Here is a 20,500-nt window from a genome sequence, read left to right as displayed (position 1 = left end):
AATCTGAAAGTACATCTAGGTGTGCCCACAAAAATTAACGATGTAATAAAAGAAAAAGTGTCTGCCAAATCTCCAAGCCTTTTATAGATCTGGTTATTTCCTAGTAGCAGCCGTTTTTGTTGAATGTCAATCGTCGTATAGCCTTGTCCGCGTGTTCTCAACAAATTGTAACGGTGAAAGGCGGCTGGCTAGTGGGGCAAACGAAGCTGACGCCGCGCTCGGATGCCAGTTCCATGGCACCATTCTGACCTGAGCCACGACGCTTAACGATTCCATGCCATACGCATCAATGGCTGACTTTTACTTTCGCGCAATTTTTTAAACTATCGCTGGTGTTGTGTGTGATGTGATATGCAAGTTGACCGTTTAAATATGTTACTCTCTGTACTTTTCTGGAGTTATGCGCTTGCGCCGGCGACCGCCCAAGGTAAGTTCTTTATGCGAATTTTACACGCATAACTTAGGCGGTTAGAATGTTAGCGGATAGTTTAGCCGAGGTTAATGTAATTTGTGATGGTGTAACAATTGTGTATCACTGTCTTTTGTTGACGACTCATACAATATATATTTTTTAAATACATTTTTATATATTATTGCTTATTGTATGAGTGAGCAGATGTGAAATGTGTTTATGCTTAAATACATTAGCACATAATGTGTATGTTAAGTATTGTGTCTGATGTAATATATTTTTGGAACTTTTCGCTATACTTAAATATATTTTTAACCTTTTGTTAAGGCCTAAATAAGTGGTTAAGATAAATTTCTTCAGATTTATCAGTATAATAGAGTTTCTGGTAGAGTACGTAAATAGGGTCATCGTATAATCTGTCCCTTAATAATCTACATCAAAAGATTTGGTTACTAATGCCATTTTTAAATACATGTACAGATAAATTTATTGAATAATAAAAAAATATGACATTACGGCGTACGGCTATACAATGTTTGGCATGCAAATAAAGAAACAACAAAATTATCTTCTAGAATAGAAATATATTTAAAAAAACAACAATTCAAATCGATATCTTAGGTAAAACACACGGTCATATGACAATTCAACTAATTCACTCAATGTTTCACACAGCAATGTTACTAATTGTTCATAATTTCGTTCATAGTTTGCAAATTTTACGGTCACATCTATATCTAGCATTAATTTACAAAGACAACAATTTAAGATGTCTTACAACATTTATGAGAATAATAATGAGATGAAAACATTGTCTGTCTATCCGGGACAGTGCTCTGTTCCGGACAGACTGTTCCCGCTCGATTCCAGAATTTATTCATCCCATTATTATTTGCAAAAACAAGTGTTAATAAGCATGTGTGAAATCCGTCTTACCAAATTTTCAAACAGACACAATTTTGATTCATAATATCTTAATAGAATTATCGATCGAAGAAACAACGATATATTCCCCCAAAATTCACTCATTTTCTGGAAAAGAGTTGACGGTTTCTATATTAGACGCATATTTTCCAAACATAGATAAGAACACTCGCTTAAATTCTCTTTCAAATAAAAAAAACTAGATCAAAATCGTTACAGCCGCTTGTCTGCTACGACGCCACGGACAGACGTACATAGACACCTAAAACTTATAACTCTTTTTGTAGTCAGGAGTTAAAAACAATCAACATTTTCATGTGATATTTTATTCTCGCGTCTTTGGCTAAAACAACTTTCCCATAAATTCTGATCTCGCTTTCGAATCAGGCTGAAAAGTCGCTCGATGTGTTAATATGTATCTATATCAAAACATTACCTATAATACATTAATAGCATAGTATGTAATGGCACCGAAAATTTACAACAAAATTCCAAATCAATATAAAAGCTTAAATTTAAATCTATTTAAAAAGCACCTCAAGTCTTTATTAACTGATAAATGTTATTATACTATAAATGATTTCTTTAATGATAGACTCGGATAGAAATTTAGGGCTAATATAAGTACATTATAATTCTTTTTTTGTTTTGGATTTGTAGTGGATAGCATGCTCCTCTTTATTTATTTATATTTGCATACCTATATTCGGTAAAACGTGTAGGTCTAATTCATTTTGACTATTTGTACTCATGTTTTTGGCAAATAAATGTTTTCTTTCTTACTTTCTTTCTTTCTTTCTTTCTTTCTTTGAAAAAATGTCATGACAATTTAATGAAAGAAGTATGTCGAAATGTGAAATGAAACACGTTTGAGTAACTCCGTTAAAATATTACCTCAGAAGCGGCGTATGACTAATGGGGTCATTTTAAAACTGGGAGTACAACATGAAACGTTTAATTACTTATTCATTTAAACAAAATATAATTAGGCTTTGTCTATGACGACGTCGTTGGAATCAACGGGGCGATTAAATAAATACTGAATTCGTCAAGCGTGAACGCTAATTGTATTTTCTGAACATACATGTTCTCGAAAATATTACAACACACGAGTATATTACGTACACAATATATATTTTCAACATAAAGGGACACTTTGCATAAATTTAATTGCGTTTGAGACGTTTGTGTTATGCATCTAATTTATCAATAATACAAAAATATCCCAACTAATATTACACATAATCAATTTGTATATTTGTTTGTACACAACCGTGAAGAGGCTAGATACTATTTCAAAAGTGTAATACCCGTGGCCACATCACGCGAGTGAAGCCGCGGGCAAAAGTTGGAGCTTATACAAGTGACAATTTAAAGTTAAGAATAAAAATGACTCAAACAGAACAACGACAAATCACGATGAGTCATTGTTTTGGCGGTTGTCATCGAAACTATACTATATCCTCCTATAAAAAGAAGTCCCTCTGTCGCATTTGTCTGTCTGTATGAACGCGATAAACTCAAAAACTACTGGACGGATTTTTGTACGTTAGTGTAATTCCTGAGGAAGGTTTACGTGGTGGTAATTATTTAGTTTTAATTATGATATAGTTTTGTATTTACCGGAGAAAGGAATGAGCGTATTGCACAACAAAAATACATAACCCTGCAAAACAAAATATTTTGTGAAAACAATACTTATCCGTTTCTTTCAAAATTTATAGTTATTTATTCTTTTTATTGATAAGACGTAGGATATGAAAAATTCCATATAGTTTATTTTAAACTTTCGAATAAAACTTTTAAAAAATCTAACGACATGGAAAAAGACAGGAATTTTTCCCTCTTTTTTCAACGCTAATCGAAATATCAAACATGCACAGTGGTATCAGTTATTCTAATTCAACTAATATAATTACACAGCAGCAGTAACAAATGACATTTTATAAAGATATTTTATTAATAAAATAGTGGAAATAATTGCTAGTTTAAAATGGAATATTTAAAGTAAAACCAAAGGAAAGTTCTAAAACCTTATGCTGAGTCTCACTACTTTCATAGCCGGAGGCCATTACCGCCTACAAGAATCGTCTCGCACTTGATATTTAACCTCTAAAATTGAGGAAGTACATTAAGTATCAATAATTTTCTCTTTTATATCAAACTAGCTTTTAACCGCGGCTTCACCCGCGTGATTTCGCACGGGAGCAGTTATCTGCCTTCGCATTTATAATGTTAGTAACGGTTAGGATAGAACTATTTGTCTAGGTTTTTGCTCACCTGAAATTCCCATAGATAAATAATAAGTAAGTACTGTTGTAGAAGACATACAATATTAGATTTCTACTTTTTGCATTCTTAGCTTGAGCGCGTGGACTTGCACATAAGATAACCTTGATTGATCCAACATGAAAATGCTAACTCATATCATAACTAGCACGTCCGTGATGTTCTGTCGAGTAAGTAGAAATGACGTGCCGACTGCGTAACGCGTGTGCGTGCGCATTGTAATGCACGAGTCTACGCATCGAGCCACAATTAGCTAATGTTAAGAGGTAAAAATGTGTTTATATATTTATATATGAATATTTTTTTATATATAATAATCAATTCTTCTGTACTTCAGGGAAAAACTTCTAAATTAAATAAATGGGACTAGCGTGCGAGAACTATTAGGGTGATGGGGGGGATTAGAGATCTACTTCGCTTATCACCACATGTTCCACGTTTTTACGGGGTTGTGACGCCGTGAAGCCCGTGTACTGGGTAACAAACCCAAAAAATGTGGAATATTCGGCTGTTATTTCAATAATGGTGACTTGCTTCACGTCAACCCTTAGTAATTCTATTGCTCCCTATAGATGTTCTTTAGTCGCCTCGTACGTAATCCGCGGGAGAATATGAAATGATTCTTGGGCGCAAATTTATGGGTAACATTTTAATACAAATATTAATAATTAGCGGTGAACTCTAAAACTACTGCCCGGATTTTCATAGGGTTTTCACTAATAGATGGAGCGATTCCTGCGGAAGGTTTAGGTGTATCATTTATTATGTTTATAATCGAGCGAAGCCGGGATAATTTATAATACTTATACCTATAAGTAATATAAATAACGAGTATGTGTATGTATACCTATACTCAACAATACCTCTTGCAAAAAGATATTTCATATGTTTCGATCCGTTTGTTACTGAAATAAATACATCGTGCCTTACGGGACGCGAATGCGAGTGAAAGTGGCGCGGACGCAGGCTTGGCCTTTTTAAAAATAAGTACTTAGGTATGTAGACAGATATAGTAAATAGATAAATTTTAAATTCCATATTCAGCCGACCCTTCCGTAGATGTCGACTAGGCGACGAAGTGAAATAAAGCCTTAATCAAGAGGCAACAACAACATTTCCAAGGAGTATTGACGTTAGGCAGGCAGCCGGGCGTAAAATCTTTAAAAAATATTATTTACCACGTGAACTCGAGTTCCTTTTTTTGGAGGACAAACCTTATATGTGTACGTTTGCATGTTTGTTGTCTCTTTCACGCAAAATCTACTGGACGTATTGTTATGCAATTTGATAGGCGGGTAAAAATGACCTGAATTAACACATATGGTACTTTTTATCCCGAAACTTCCACAGGAGCGAAGCCCCGGGGCGTAGCTAGTTTATTATACACTTTTTATTATTATCGTAAAGTAAATTTCTTTTTTAGATAGTGGTTTATGGCATGACCCTGCTAACTCTGTATAGTCTAACGGTTGACCGGTTGAGAATACCATATGGCGTTAAGTCCAACTTTTGTGCATAATTTTTTGTAATATTGTGCAATAAAGTTTTGAAATAAATAAATAAGTTTTTTTTACAAAAATTACATATTTCATTTAACGTGTGACAAAACAAATGTACGTGCAGTAAACCCTTGAGCAGTACCCATGTCTGGAGCCGTTTCTGGGTGTAAGATCTGGTCATGCATTGTCATTCAAACTAAACGTGCGTATAACATTTCATTTCATTCAGATGAAGATATCTCGTTCAAAATTGAGTTGAAAGATTCCAACCGACACATACATTGCGAGTTGCGACAACCATGCAAGTTTGTGTTTGTTAAATACAAGCTTTGTAAAAATACATCTGACCAATCTTCTTGAAATTTCGCGTACATCTAGTAGGTACGGTCGACCGCACGTCAGGTTACCCTGTATGGAACTTTATGCGGTGGTAATAGCGACGAATTTGCAGTAGAGTAGCTTGATGTGCTGTCGACTGTGCGTCACAACATACTGTACACTACACACATCGAAACATTTTTTGGATGGATAACTAAAATTTGATAGGTACACATTATTTTTTTTAAAATTAAGGTTAGTTGAAATGTCATAGCGTGAAATAAGAGAAGTTATTACAAAATAACTAACATACAAATCAGTTTCTAGATTGTGTATTACGACATACGTAAGTATACAAATGGCATTTGGATATAAAAGGTCACGCGTCTACGGTCAAGTTTGGTCAAATCTTTTTTTTAATTGGTTGTAATATTGCCTACACTATTTTCCATATTATACGTGATGTATCAAATACACACGTCCGTCACTTTACGTAGCCTTTGCGGATATTTTCGCATCGCGTCGCTTCGCGTGGCTTTGTTTAGGTACCTATATGGTATGTACAGTACAAGTCTCAATGGGTACTCCTTAGCATCAACAGTTTTGCGATCAAAAGCAATAGCATTATCTTATATTGATCAGGAGCAATACTGCAGAAATTACTTAGTTGTTTGACGTGAAAGGTCTAAAGAAACTTGACGCGGGGAAAGTTATGTCACCGCACTAGTCACCTTTGCGGACTGCGGGATACAAGTTAACCAATGAACTAACTTATGCATGTGGCATCGAAGGCTAGTATAATTAGTTACTCTGTCTCGGTATCTATAATACAATTAAGAAGAGGACATATGTGTATAGTGTTGTATGTTTGTAACGAATCAAAATTAAATCATTCATTCAGAATTTAAACTTTCATTGGCACTTTTTCACGTCAAATTTCAATATTACAATGTAATTTGTTAAAAAACTACAATTACATACTGGAGTTTCGGAACGACCTCAGCTGCGAAGAAATGCCGAAGTGAACTCGTTTAATTTTATTGTTAGCGGTGGTCTCCCTATCATGCCAGAAGGGTTTACAAGTACTATTATTGTTTCTCAAATATTGTTTTTCTAATAGTAGATATAACAAAGGACAGGGTCAAAAAGTGTTATGATTGTGATCGAGTGAAGTGAAGTGAGAAAAGAAATAGATATAAAACACGGGAAGAAACTCGAGCAGACCAGTTTCCCCCGGCAGCCGTTCACAAGTTGACGCATGGGTCAGCATAAATAGCAACATAACAAGATCCTGTTAAGACCATTGCGTTCTAGTGGTATAGAAGAGGCTAACTATTATCTAGTATTTCTGGTATATACGTGGTTTTGTACACCTAAATGGCTAATTAATAGCACTTTCACCTTAGATCTCATTGATTTAATGATTTCTCAATGCGTATAGTTGGCCTTTCTCTTCCTAGTTTAGCTTTGCTATTTATAAATTTAAATAATATTGAAAGAACGTAAAATATTTTATAAAACTTACGCATGAGTCGTTTACATTGGGTTTACACTTAAATTTGAAAAAGAAAGCAACCGTTATATAGACAAAGAGAAATTCTGAAAACAAAAACATTTTGGCTTCTATATTATAAATGTATGTATAGACGACCCCTCTTATTGTTTAATTAAATTACGTCGGACGCCGCTGAGCGCACCAAAATTATACTGAATCGGGAGTGAAATCCACTACGTACGTCCTAGGAGAACGACAAAAGCGACAAGCGTCGCCATAATCATTTACAAAATCGCATCGTTCAGAGTTCCATCACTTACGTAGGTAGCCTAGGTTACCATAAGTTTCTTTCTTGTATGGAGTATGGAGGTTAAAAAATCATTTTTGCCACTACCTTTTATTGTCGATTTCATCTCAATCGACTGAAAATATCTAATTCAAAAATGTGTTCCGTAATTCGACCTAGGGTCTACCATGAACCATAAAACACCATTGCGTCCACACGTTCTGTGTTTTTATATTATGATACGTAGGTACACAATATAGGAAAAAAAGAGTTTGTGGACAGTTATTAACCTGTTACCTGTTTGCATATTTCGTAGTAGGCCCCTCTGATCATATACCTAGTGTTCCTAATTAGTTTGTCGTGCGAAAAAGCGAAATGCGGAAGACGATCGTGCGGCATTACCTTGCAGCTAGATAGTTCACGACTAACTTATCGGTGGAGAGCTAACTGCCGTCATTAATATGCGCATAACACGCACTAAAAGTCTGCGTTTCTGTTCAATTTCATGAGTCGTAACATAACAACTGGTTTCCTAATGTTAAACTGATAGGAATCAGGCAGTCATGCAGTAATTTTGCCATTGCAAATTGGATTATGTAAGAAATTCCAAGTTGGAAACGAAATATTTTCCATGTGACACGCGGATGAACAAAGATGGACCGCCGTAAACAGCAGTCAAAACAATGGACGATGTACAGTCAACAGCACATCAACCTACCCATATTCATTGCAAACTCACCGCTATTACCGCGCGATAATATGCATGCCATGTAGGGTAACTTTATGTGCTGTTGACTGTACTTGGTCCGTTTGGTCCATTTAATTTTTTTTATTCAATAACAATTTCACGATTGTGTCTGAAATTCACTTGTGCATAGTAATAACAACTAGAAATAAATTATAATATTAATGTTTACCTACATCACAAATTAAAAAACAAAATTTAGTTTTTTTTATTGAGACCTAAGATTTTATTAAGACCATACAAATTGGAGTCAAACACATGAAAATGGTTAAAATACTTCTTTTCTAGGTCACATAGTGCTCGTATCCGAATAATGTACAATCGACCACATGCCAAGTTACTCGTACTGTCTTATGCCGTGGTAATAGCGGCGAATTTTGGTAGCTCGATGTGCTGTTCGACTGTACAGTAAAAAATGTAGACGTGTAGACCCGACGAACGTGCGACTATGGGCAATCGAGGATTCAGTGTCAGTCGGTGATGACCCAAATAACGTACAAACTTACACCTTACTTACTCATGTCTTGAATACGATTCACGAATATTTAAAATGTTTACAATAAACTTTCGTGTATCGTTTACATAGTCCTTTACTGTTGCGTATAAAACCACTTGCCAATAATAATATTTGAGAGCTGGTCAATGATAGATACGAAGAAATACGACTAAGTACTACTGAGCTGCTGTACATTCAGTAGTTACGGCAGAATGCCTTTAAACAAGCACGGAGCTCGAGCTGGTAGCTCTGGGTTCGATCCCCGGTCGGATCATGATGGAAAATGATCTTTTTCTCATTGATCCGGGTCATGGATGTTTATCTATATATGTATTTATAAAATATAGTATCGTTGAGTTAATATCCCATAATACAAGTCTTAGAACTTACTTTGGGGCTAGCTCAATCTGTGTGATTTGTCCTAATATATTTATTATTTATTTATTTATTGATATTACTTAAGTACCCCATGACCGACTATGGAGAAAATTATCGCCTTCCGGTTGCGCGAACCACTGAAATTTTGATAAATTCAGAAATAGCGTACCTGTTGCTACAATAAGTTGACGGGTCGGATATTGATCCGGAATAAGTAATAATTATATTGATCAGAAATAATATGATTAGGTCTTCGTAATTTTCAATTGTAAAATCTGTACTTTTTCAACGTAACAATAGACCCTTAAATAGTGTAGGTGGTTTGTATGTATATCAAAAACGTATATAGTTAAGACTAAAAGCGGTCAAAAATCCACACAAAAAGCAATCCATGTATTGTTAAAGTATTTGTTATTTAAATGCATTTGAAAAGAGCTGGTTTACACACAGTGTTTCCTCACATTCTTCCTAAAAAAGACGGGCGTAAACCCAACTAAAATATGAGTTTGTGCCTGGCTTTTTAGTAAGAAACCGGGTGGAAACCCAAGTTTGCTCGCAACACATTATAACGACCACTACGGGAAAAGATACACGCGCTCCTAGATGCAACGACAGCAGAACTAGGTATATAGCAAAACTGTTTTGATCCGGTATATTTTTCTTCAAGGAGCACGTTCCATTTTTCTGCAAAATCGCTCTCTGTTATTTCAAGTTCAAGAATTCAAATCACGTGGGTTATAGTTTGAACAAAACTTTCAAGCGTATCCAATGATTTTGTTTAAATTCTTACTAATTTTATAATGTTCTGTAGTCCTGTATGTATATAATAAAAACACTAATATACTATATTTTTTTATTGTAATAGGCTATCGTTGATGTAATAAATAAATAAATCAAACTGTCCCAAATTGTAAAATTTACACGACGAAGCAAAATAAAAACAAAATCTCTGCAGAATATATCTTTAAATCAAATCAAATTCGTTTATTTTGTGAACATAGGTAAAAAAGGTTGGCATGTTTGTGAAAATGTATAAACGGTGTCCCGCCAAATAGAAATTAAATTATATTCATTAGTTTTCATTTCATTTACAATACCTAATGTCAAACTGATATTGAATAAGGTCAAATAAGATAACACGAGTAAATAATACATACGACATATTTACTTACGATTTTTTTTTACTTTAGGATTATGGACAATCTACAAAGAATTGGTTTATTAAATAGATGGCTAAAGTACCTACAAATATGGTCTGTGTGGTACTTACATGAAAATGTTAGTGAGGTTAAGAAACTTAGCTGTCCAATGATATTGTTTTTAACGATAATAAAGCGACGTATACTTATTCGTCGAATTCTTCTTACCTATAATTTTTTCGTCTCTTGTGTTATTGTGTACAATTTGATTATTGATTAACGTAAACTTAATTCGTAGTATAATTCAAACCTTAGTGGTTTGAATTAGTTAATGCTAAGGTAATTACTTAAAGTTTTATAAGAACTTTTATAAGAAAAAAACAGATTATGAAGCATCAACTCGCAAAGATGCTCCTCCATAAGGGGGATCCATTAGTAAATAAATGGCTGACAAATGTCTAGCAGTCAGCATAGCATTGCTATACAACATGGCAATGCCGACAGCCTTCTAGACACGTCACCTTTAGAAAACGATCTTCCCAGACTAGTCTCTGCAAACAACATTAATATAACACCAAAATACCAGTCTCCTTGTGTTTTGTATAATTTATTTATACTGTTATCTCTCTCTGTTTAATAATAGTCACTTTTTCAAAACGGCATAGCGTGAAGTGAATATTGACAGAACATAATAATTAGCCAGATGGAAAATACGGCCTACATTCTGACGTCACACGTCAACCGGTTCCCGCGTTTCTCGATATGGACTCGACTTGGACACCCGAGGACAGACCACAAAAGCTGTCAAGCCAGCCTTACTGCATTCACATAAAGTCCAGTTCAGAATGTATTCATCATCAAGTGACGGAATTGAAGTGGACACTGGATTTTAGGTTAAAGCTGTGTAGGTTCGGTTTAAGGCCACTCTTTGATTAGCTTTAAAAATCATAAATTAAAATTGCAGTCCAGCGTGGGAATGCTGTCTTCGTGATGGAAACCTTGCCTAGGGGAGGCCAATTAATAAGTTTAATTTGTAAGGGTTTATTGTAATAATACAACATAGTTAAAATTGTTGATGTGTCATTAAGTATTTAAAAAAATCAACTCGATAAAATTTTGCGAAACTGAAATTGAAGTTGCCGGACCATATTCTTTTGATTCGTCTCAAAATTGTAAATACTAAAGTAAGTACTCTTAAAGCTGTATCATGTCTTTAACCGTTACAGGGCAGACACAGCCGATAGTCGAGGCAATCACAACAATCTACTCTTGTGCAATAAAATTAATCGGCACAAAAAACTGTGATATGCCACTGTCTCACGGATTTTATAGACAAGTGAATGAAAACAATATTCACTGTCGTAAGCACGCATGTGATGCAGGTTGGAGATTAACGGGTTTTTACTACAAATAACATCGTAATATAACTTTCTAAATGTTTACATGGCTTAAATATTTGATATACTTAGTATACAATTGTATGAAGTAGTCAGAAAAACAAGTGCATTGGGTAAAACATTTAAAATTTAGACTCAAGCGATATGCATGCAACAAGTACTTGTTTGCATATCAATTGGTGTTTATTATACAGAGGCAAGATAGTCCTGTAAAGTTTCGCCCTCACTGATCCAGACTTCGTAATCACAGATAGTATTTAGGGTTCCGTAACTTCTAGGTAAAATGTAACCTGAAATGCATGTATCTCGCACGATCAATAGGCAGACAATCGATATGTTTATTTTACACACCAACGTGACGTTTATGGTAAAAGGACAAAACGTACTTCTTTAAATTGAGACATTTGACTATTCTCCAACTAGTCAAATCAGATACATCTTATCTAATGTAATTAAAACAAAATTTTATATGGAGCTTGTATGACAATCTTGTATTGTGACGTCACGGATTTTGTAGTCAAAAAGCAATAGGTACTAAGTAATATACCTACTTTAAAGAGACAAAATAGTAAATATCGTAATAAATAAAACTGATTAATTAAAGTGACATTTGAATATCAGGTTGTTTTTACCCTGTCTAATAGATAATTGTTTCGCGGTAGCTATCAATGAGATGGAAGTTAAGATATGACTCTCGGGAGTTCTTAGTATATCATGGGAGTCGATATCGAGAAATCACAATTTTTATCGATTTCGTCTTAAGTACGTATTACATTGCTTAAGTTCAGATTTGAATGAGCTTAATACTGGTACCCTGTTCACACTTCCTGTTCACAAAGGTCAGCACTGCAAATCTCCCTCTGACAAAGGGCGTTATACGGATATTGGAGCCCGACCAGTCTGAATGCTCCGACGAGCTAGACAAGTCAAGGGCAAGGAGTAACTCCATGTTCAAAGACCTTGCCTCCAGCGCGTGTACTTAATATAGCTTCAACTGTTTGTAAAGCTCTGTTTGTTTGGCAACTAAGCTCCGCTTCGAGATGAAGCTTAGATTGGCCTGTGTCTGCATCGGCAATAATTGCGAATTCTCTGCAACGATTCCAGTAATAGGTATATCTTGTTTTTCGGCCGAGGGTGAAATTATTAGTGAAGTATCAATTATTTATTAAAGAACTAAAATTCAGTTCTCATTTTTACAACGAACATTATTATTTATTGATTAAGATTAACTTTAAAAAATATTTTCCATTATTTATTTAAGTGTATTTTCAATGATTGAAAATTAATGTTAGAATAGCGATAAACATGCTAGAAAATAATAATATTTAAACTGATTTTCTTATATATAGCTTTTAGATACTTAAAAAAATATATCACTAAAATTTTTGACATCTTTCCCATTCACGCGTGTTTTGCGAGATACTCGTATGTTTGGTTTGGTCGATCGAGATCGAGAGAGGCTAGCGCACGGGGGTTGGATAGGGACCAGCAAGCGGGTGACCTTCAACCATTCACCACGGTCGCAACTCGGCTCACCTCGTGTCGATATAAACATGAAATCAAACGCACATTAATGAGCCTTATACAGAAACATTAACATTTGCACAACGAGCAAGACCAAATCTGGATATAACATTTCATTTTTATAAAATACTACCTATTACATGCGAATACGCTCGCGATAAAAAGTAGCGTATGTCATTCTGCCTGGAAAGCTTTTCAACTGTCTCCACACCAAACATCACTTCAAACCAAGGATCCCTTATGACGTGTAAAAGAACATAGGTACACCTTCACATTTATAGTTATAGTAAGGATTAGCTTGGCCCATAATCCCACAGAAATATGGTTTTTTCCACTAATCCCTCACCGAATCTTATATAAAGAACCTAACTTGTTCGAAATTTCAAGAATATTGGTGAGTAGATAGACCGTAATAGTTTATTCCGCTGTATTCTGGTTATTTTGTGCCAAAGTGCAGACAAAGAACAGGTTTTTCTTGTGTACACCTACTCGTGCGACTTTAGTGTCGCCTTTTTCTGAGCTTACACAATAATAATATCAGTTATAGAATAAGACGTACTTTATGTAGTGATTTACGTCCGAAATGAAAGTACTCGAATATGATACTACAACTACGTATTTCCCGTAGCCTATAATCAATAATAATATAAATAAGAATGCATCAAGTCCGATCAAAAATCACTGAAATTTAATCAATTTTGCTGCCCGAGTTTTGGACTATGGACTAAACGAATGATGAACCATTGTTGGTAGTAGGCACCAATGGTAACCTCAAAAGGAGATGAAAGTATAACCGCATATTAGAAACCTTCGACAAACAAAAAATAAATTAATAAAATAAAATAAAAATGTATCGCCACTCAAAAGTCTATAATTCAATTGTATTGTAATTTTACTTCAATAATAATAATTGTTTAGGCCATATTCGTTTGGCCCTCGGCTTAACTAGTATATCCTGACACGCATAGGACGAACCGGTTTGGCCTAGGATAAACTAGTTTGACCTGAAATCTATTTATTAACTGCCTTACACGTATCAATTATTTATTAAAAAATTTAAAAGTCTTTTAAGTTCTCATTTTTACAACGTACAGAAATTGATAAATCATTAATTTTTATAACATTACCTGAGGAATTAAAACTAATCATAATACATGATAATTAACTTTGAAAAATCAGTTTTCTATTCATTGAAGGGATAGAAGAAGTTGACAAAAATAATTGTCAAATCAGTTTATGAATGACTGAACCAACAAAAATAAAATATAGATTTTATTTCTAAATTTCAAAAAAATTTAAACGGTTCATTTGTATATATACATTTTATTATATTCAAACACAACGTCAATTTCTAGATAACAATGCTTAACAACGCGGCCATATACCTAAGTAGTTGAAGTAACCAATACACCACACAAAATACAGTTGTCCACAACGGTTTCTTACTGGCGATTCATTCTAGCGTGGTATAGCAAGAAATCTACTAATTGTGGTGAATTCGGTCGATTGTATGAAGCTATTCACTGTCCGACAAAAATGATACGGTGATATATACAGTACTATACAATTTCTTTTTACATTCTTCTGGTTAGAGTAATCAGCTTAGCATGTGATCAGATTTTTAAAAAATCATTTGCTGAAAGTAACTAACTAGGTACTACGTACTGTTGTTGGGTTTCTTATGTGTGTTCGAAGTATCATGTTGCGATTTTAATTATATAGAACAATAAAACCTTATTTCCGCTATTTTCATAGTACCTACGATTTTTTGTTCCAACGATGCTTTGACAACGCGATGTTATGTTAGTTTGATAAACCTTGGTACTACAAACCTAACACCGCCGCTTCATATTAGTCCCATTATATTTATTAGTTCTGTGGCATGTCAGTTCTATATTTTGAAATTTTGTTCAAAAACCTCTGCTACTACTAAAAATCTTACAGCGGTAAGTTTGTTTCAAAATTGCAATAAATAGTTATTTATTGCAATTTTAAATAGGTAGGTACTCTTGAGATAAATATATGGGGACAAATCACACAGATTTAGCCCCAAAGTACGTTAAAGACTTGGGTTATGGAATACTAATTGATATTATATTTTATAACACATACATACATATATTAAACATTCAAGATCCCAGATCAATCAAAAAAATATAATTTTCTATTTTTAATCTGACCGGGTAACGAACCCGGGACCTCAAGTGTGACTGTCCGGCATGATGACCATTAGACTACAGGGATCACCGTAGCCAATTAAATTATGACGTAACTAACTAACGAGCTAACTCAATCTGTGTGATTCGTCCCCATATATTTATTTTATTTACGTCTAGACTAAAAGTATTTACGTAAATAACTATTTATTATTCCAGTATATTAAGTATATAAAACGTAAATAATATTTTTATTCTCTTTTTGGGTTGCCACTGGTACTGAGTGACTGACTGCCGAAACTACTGGGCGTAGGAAGCTAAAATTTGGCATGTAGGTTCCCTGGGGAGTGTAAGTGAGCACTAAGAGAGGATTTTTGAAATTCCACCCCGAAGAGGGTGAAAGGGGTGAAAACTTATATGAATGTTATACACCGTTGATGTTAGTGACTTTGACGTAGAAAATTACACGTACACACTTTAAAATTTGGGTTGTAGTTGTTTGTACAACGAATTAAAGAACACGTGTTAAAGTTTTTCTGAAAATTAACTCTCAACCCCTTCAAAAGGGGGGTGAAAAATTGTAGGTATAGGACTTAATACAATTTTCAAGATAACAAGCTGAAAATGTAAATATACTCTTCATCATTTTTCTTAAGGAATGACCGAGATTTTTACTATGAAATTCAGGCGGGCGAAGCCGCGGGCGAAAGCTAGTAGAGTATAAATCTATATCCTCTATTCCATTTCCCAAAACCTATACTCGGGCTGATAGCTTGGATACATTTTTTTTTCAAATCAAATTGTATCATGCCTGTATTATCTCCTATTCCAGTTTGAACTCTGTATTCATGCTGGCAGGATAAACATTTCCTCTTTTCTAATAGCTGTCCCAGCAAGTAGGTCAGCTACCGCGAAATTTATATCTTCCAATGATTATGTTTCGATATTTGAACGATGAATCTCGAATATCAGAATATTTAAATTTCGATATTTGAATGACGAATCTATAGAAATTCGTCGTTCAAATATCGAAATTCAAATATCAACAGTCACTATCTACTATAACTGTCAGGATAACGTATACCACAATTCACCTGTGGGACTCATGCATAGGTGCGAATCTCTGTCACATATTTTGTCAAACAATTTAGACGGCTAATTTTCAGTTATGTTACGATTAATTTCGTATCAATAATAAATGATAGAATCGCACGCCGAGTGATCGCTTTACTTGAATTGATGTTGAGTAGCGGTCCCGGCTATTTTACGCCATTAACACCTGCTCGGCTCCTCCGCTGGCCGATTGGATTTTTATGTGAAACATGACACCATTGTTATAGTTCGCGTGTGTCTCTGATAGTGATTGTAGCCTCATTGTACTTAGAGATTCCTTTGTAGTGAAATTACATTTCTTCACCAAATGAGACACTTCATACCATTGGAATGTTCAAGAGAACAAATGGTACCTAAGGTTTTATTTCCTCAAACAGATAAAGACAATTTATGTAATAAATTGAAAGTTCTGTAGAAAAGAAACTCCTGGGTGCAGTTTGCAGAATTGTGTTATTTTACAAAAGTTGCACAGGAAACCTTTATTTCCCTGTGAAAATAGACATTTATTTATTATGGAAGATAAATAGTTATCGCTGGTCTACCCCGTTCCGCTCTTTCCATTTGCCGAGATTCGTACTTATTGGAAAACTGAGAGGTCATTGCCCTGCAACGGCGAACAAAGTGCGACACAAATTATACTTTTGTTTGCAAAAAATAACCAAGCGTGTTTCAGTGTACCTATGCAAATTTTGTGGAAATTATTACTCTCGACCTGTTTAACTTACGTTAGTACATTAATATCTCGATGCTTGGGTACTATTCATATTAGTTACTCTACGGTTATGGAACAAATCTATTGTGTTTTTTTGGGAATTTACAGTCTTCAATGGTAATAATATACATATACAATTTCTTCTCCAAATCAAAATCAAATCATTTATTAAGAAATTGGGACTTCATCGCTCTCTCAACATCTCGGTTACTTCCTGCGCCATATACCGTCGGAGCCCAGACTACTGTCTCTTCCACTGTCTCTTCCACTCAGCACAGTTTGTATTATTCCACTTGTTTGTTTAAAAATAAACTTTTTATTGGTATTCGTAATGACGATTGTCATTATTGATCGTTATCCCGACGCTATTACGAATGCAGCGGTAATTATTAATCGACATCAACTAATAATGAAAATTGGCCGAAGCTATATATGTCGGTAATTTGTTATTCTCTGCATAGGGTACTGCTTTACATAGGTATGTTACGTACCTATGTAAAAAAGATGACATGATTTTTGGTGGAATATTCAAAAGTAAAGTCTCTAGGGAATAGATTAATATGGGAGACACTCCATCGACTAGAACTAAAATTTGGTTTTTAATGATTTCCGTGTACCAATTTGTGTAAAACGCAGGTAACTATATTCGTAAGTGCAATGAATTGAAATAGGTTACAGGTTAAGTACAGCCAGCAGAAATGTCGGCCACACCCAATACGGATTAATATCGTTCGTTGTAGAACTGTTACAAAACCACAAGAGATAGATCGAATAGCGGGGAATTTCTCAATTTTACGTAATAGTACTTTAATAAATTAAGTTCTTTAGCCATTTCACTGTGGTTAAGCCAAATGACACGGACATAAAAACCGAAGAATTGTTTTTTAGTTGGATGTATTACTTTCTTCCACAGAAAATAACAAGTATCCGAACCCCAATCAAGTGTTCCTTATATATTTGCAGTCTATACTTATATTCCTAAAGCTATTTATTAAATTTCCTAAAGCTGAGGGTGAGCGTGAGGCCATGACGGGTCGCTAGTTGTGAATATAATATTATCTAACATTACATTATCATCAAAGCAAAACGGAACATTCTAATGTCATATTTACAAAAGCCAACCTACAGCTTCCATACCATCTTCCGCCAACGCAAATTCCGTAAGCGAAATATCATTATGTCTAGAGCACTAAGAAACAAATTGCAATGGCACAACGTGGTATGCAGTTAACAAATTCTTCAACTTGAACTTGAGTCAATTGTTTGCGGTAATTGATTAATTACACACGTGTCCTTTCATTTTCGTAGTCGATAGATGATGTGTGGCTCGTATATTAACAACGTCGGGAAGTATTGTATCCCCCAAATCCTACAGGTGTAGTAAAAGCCAGCTAAGCCTTCACTCCTGAGAGGAAATAATAACATTCCAAAAAAGGGTTCACGTCTGACCGGCTTCGTTTTGTAAAACAATCATTAGAGGTAGAGAGTGAATTAAAACTTGTATTTGTGTCTTATCTTTGACTATAGCTACTTCTTGCATAATGTACCTTTGTAATGGTGAAATAATTTTTAAAATCGGCTCGGTATTACCCGCCTACCTCTTTATAATAATACCCATAGATTGTATAGTCTTTTATGTCAATTTGGTAAATAAATATAATTATTGTTTACAGATAATCTATACACAAAATTATTAAAATTAAATTACAATACAATTTAATTAGTTACGTCCAGTTTTCTTTGTAAGTACATTAGGTTATATTATGATATCTATATGTTTATTGTTTTCGTAGATGTTGAGTGAGATATGGCTCAATAGTGGAAAAGTCATCAATTATGCGTATTTATCTTGTACAAAACTTGTAAGTGAATGCATTTGGCACTATCAAATGCGCCATGTAAAGACAAGAACACGTGAGTAAGGCCCGCTGTTCACGTCATGTCAATGAACAAACATGCGCCCACGCACCGCTCTGCTTAGCTTAGGTACTAAAAAATATTTTTGCCCCAATTACACACCTAAACTTTCCTCAGTATACATACTATCTTATAATGAAATGAAATTATATTTTTTATTTAAAGTAATCATGAGATACATGCGTGAGAATCGACCTGGCAAGCAATAGAGAAGACAAGAGTATAAGCTCTTTAATAAGAAGAAGATGGCAAACAAGTGTGGGAGATATTGACTTGTGTATTTCCATAGGCAATCCTGCATGCAATATGCTGTTGATGTTGTAAAATAAGTTAAATTGTATCCAGTACCCCCAATGTTTGCTGTGCCCTTGCAAAGCGTCACCTGGGGGCTTACCATCATCTCTTAGCGCGATCCACTTTACGACCTAAACTGAACTGCATCGCAAATTTTTAGTACGAATGCGATTCATTTTAGGTGCCTAAATTGAACTGAGTTGTATTGGAATCGTTCTGTAAAAGTTGATGTTAGGCCTGCTGTACTTTATATTTACGTGACATGATTTAAACCTGTGAGTTGCAATAAATTATCTGAATCGAATTTAGCATGGAATGCCGTTGTTGCTCCCGCACGCCCGGGACGTGCGCCCATATGTATGTATATTTCTTCGAAAGAAACAAAATAATAACTAACATCTTTCAAAGGGGACAATAGAAGTGGCATCCTTAGCAGGATTTGCGTTTTTTTTTTGCCCGTGTCAATGGACACACATTAACCCACGCTTGCTGAGTAACGTCACGGAGTGCTTTTGTTTTTAGCATTAAGCGCACCAGATGTTGGAATGCTTTGTGACTAGAGGCGTTAGGCCCAGGGCATACAATGCGGACGCAAAAAAAAATGCAGTTGTGAAAATAAGTTTTTTTTTTTACAAAAATGTAATTTTTGACAAAGTCTTAATTGTTGTAGGTAGAGATCTTGTATTCAATGTGTGACAAAAAAATCGTGTCGGTTCAGTAAATAGTTGAGGAGTTCCCACGGCTGGAGCCGCTTCTGGATACACCATCAGGTCATGCTTATCACAATCGATTGAAGATATCTGCTTCAAACTTGAGTTGCAAGATTCCACGACATTAACTTTGACCGGTGCCGCAAAACGCAAAGTATTTACGCCCTTTTATCAGCAACGGGAGCTCATAGTTGACTGATTAAACTAACGGCATGGAACATCTGAGTATTCCATTGACAAATTCCTTTCGACCGCCATCGAATTGTAACGTCACGTTTATCATTAAGTTTTACTTACGTCTATGGCAGTTAATCTGATAACATGAGCGCGGCCATTACGTAGGCGAACCAGGACGTTGCAGATATTTTGATTGATAATTCGATACCTTGACTTATTCATCAAAAATGTCATGCAAACAAAAAGGAGGGAAATTTAAATATAAGTAACATAAATGTGTTTTTTGTTTCAGGTAATTGTGTCAGCTTCTGTGTCACACTTTTGTAGTGTAGAGTAGAGTCGGTCACGAGATACACAGATCTTCCGTAGTTTGGTTTTAAATTTATTTCGGCTGAAAATATTTGGTTAAATTATACCGTACCTACAAAGCCGTGTTAAATTATGCAATTTGTTCACCAAATGTAGGTAAGGGATATCCCTTGTCTACATTTTTCAACATCTCAGCGCCCGCACTAGTAT

The 20,500-nt window shown here is 34.9% G+C and overlaps 1 protein-coding gene across 1 annotated transcript in view; it reads left to right on the top strand.

The window, feature by feature from the left end:
• Positions 1 to 217: 217 nt before the first annotated feature.
• Positions 218 to 20,500, top strand: part of fw (furrowed) — a 68,943-nt gene continuing 48,660 nt past the window's right edge. The window contains exon 1 of the mRNA XM_053768225.1: positions 218 to 427. Within this exon, the coding sequence (XP_053624200.1) occupies positions 352 to 427 (76 nt within the window). The 5' untranslated portion in view covers positions 218 to 351. The remainder of the gene's footprint in view (positions 428 to 20,500) is intronic.

Source organism: Plodia interpunctella, chromosome Z (assembly GCF_027563975.2).
Source record: "Plodia interpunctella isolate USDA-ARS_2022_Savannah chromosome Z, ilPloInte3.2, whole genome shotgun sequence".
NCBI classification, from domain to species: Eukaryota; Metazoa; Arthropoda; class Insecta; order Lepidoptera; family Pyralidae; genus Plodia; species Plodia interpunctella.
Note: the sequence above shows the minus strand (reverse complement) of the source record. Positions and strands in the feature narration are given on the sequence as shown.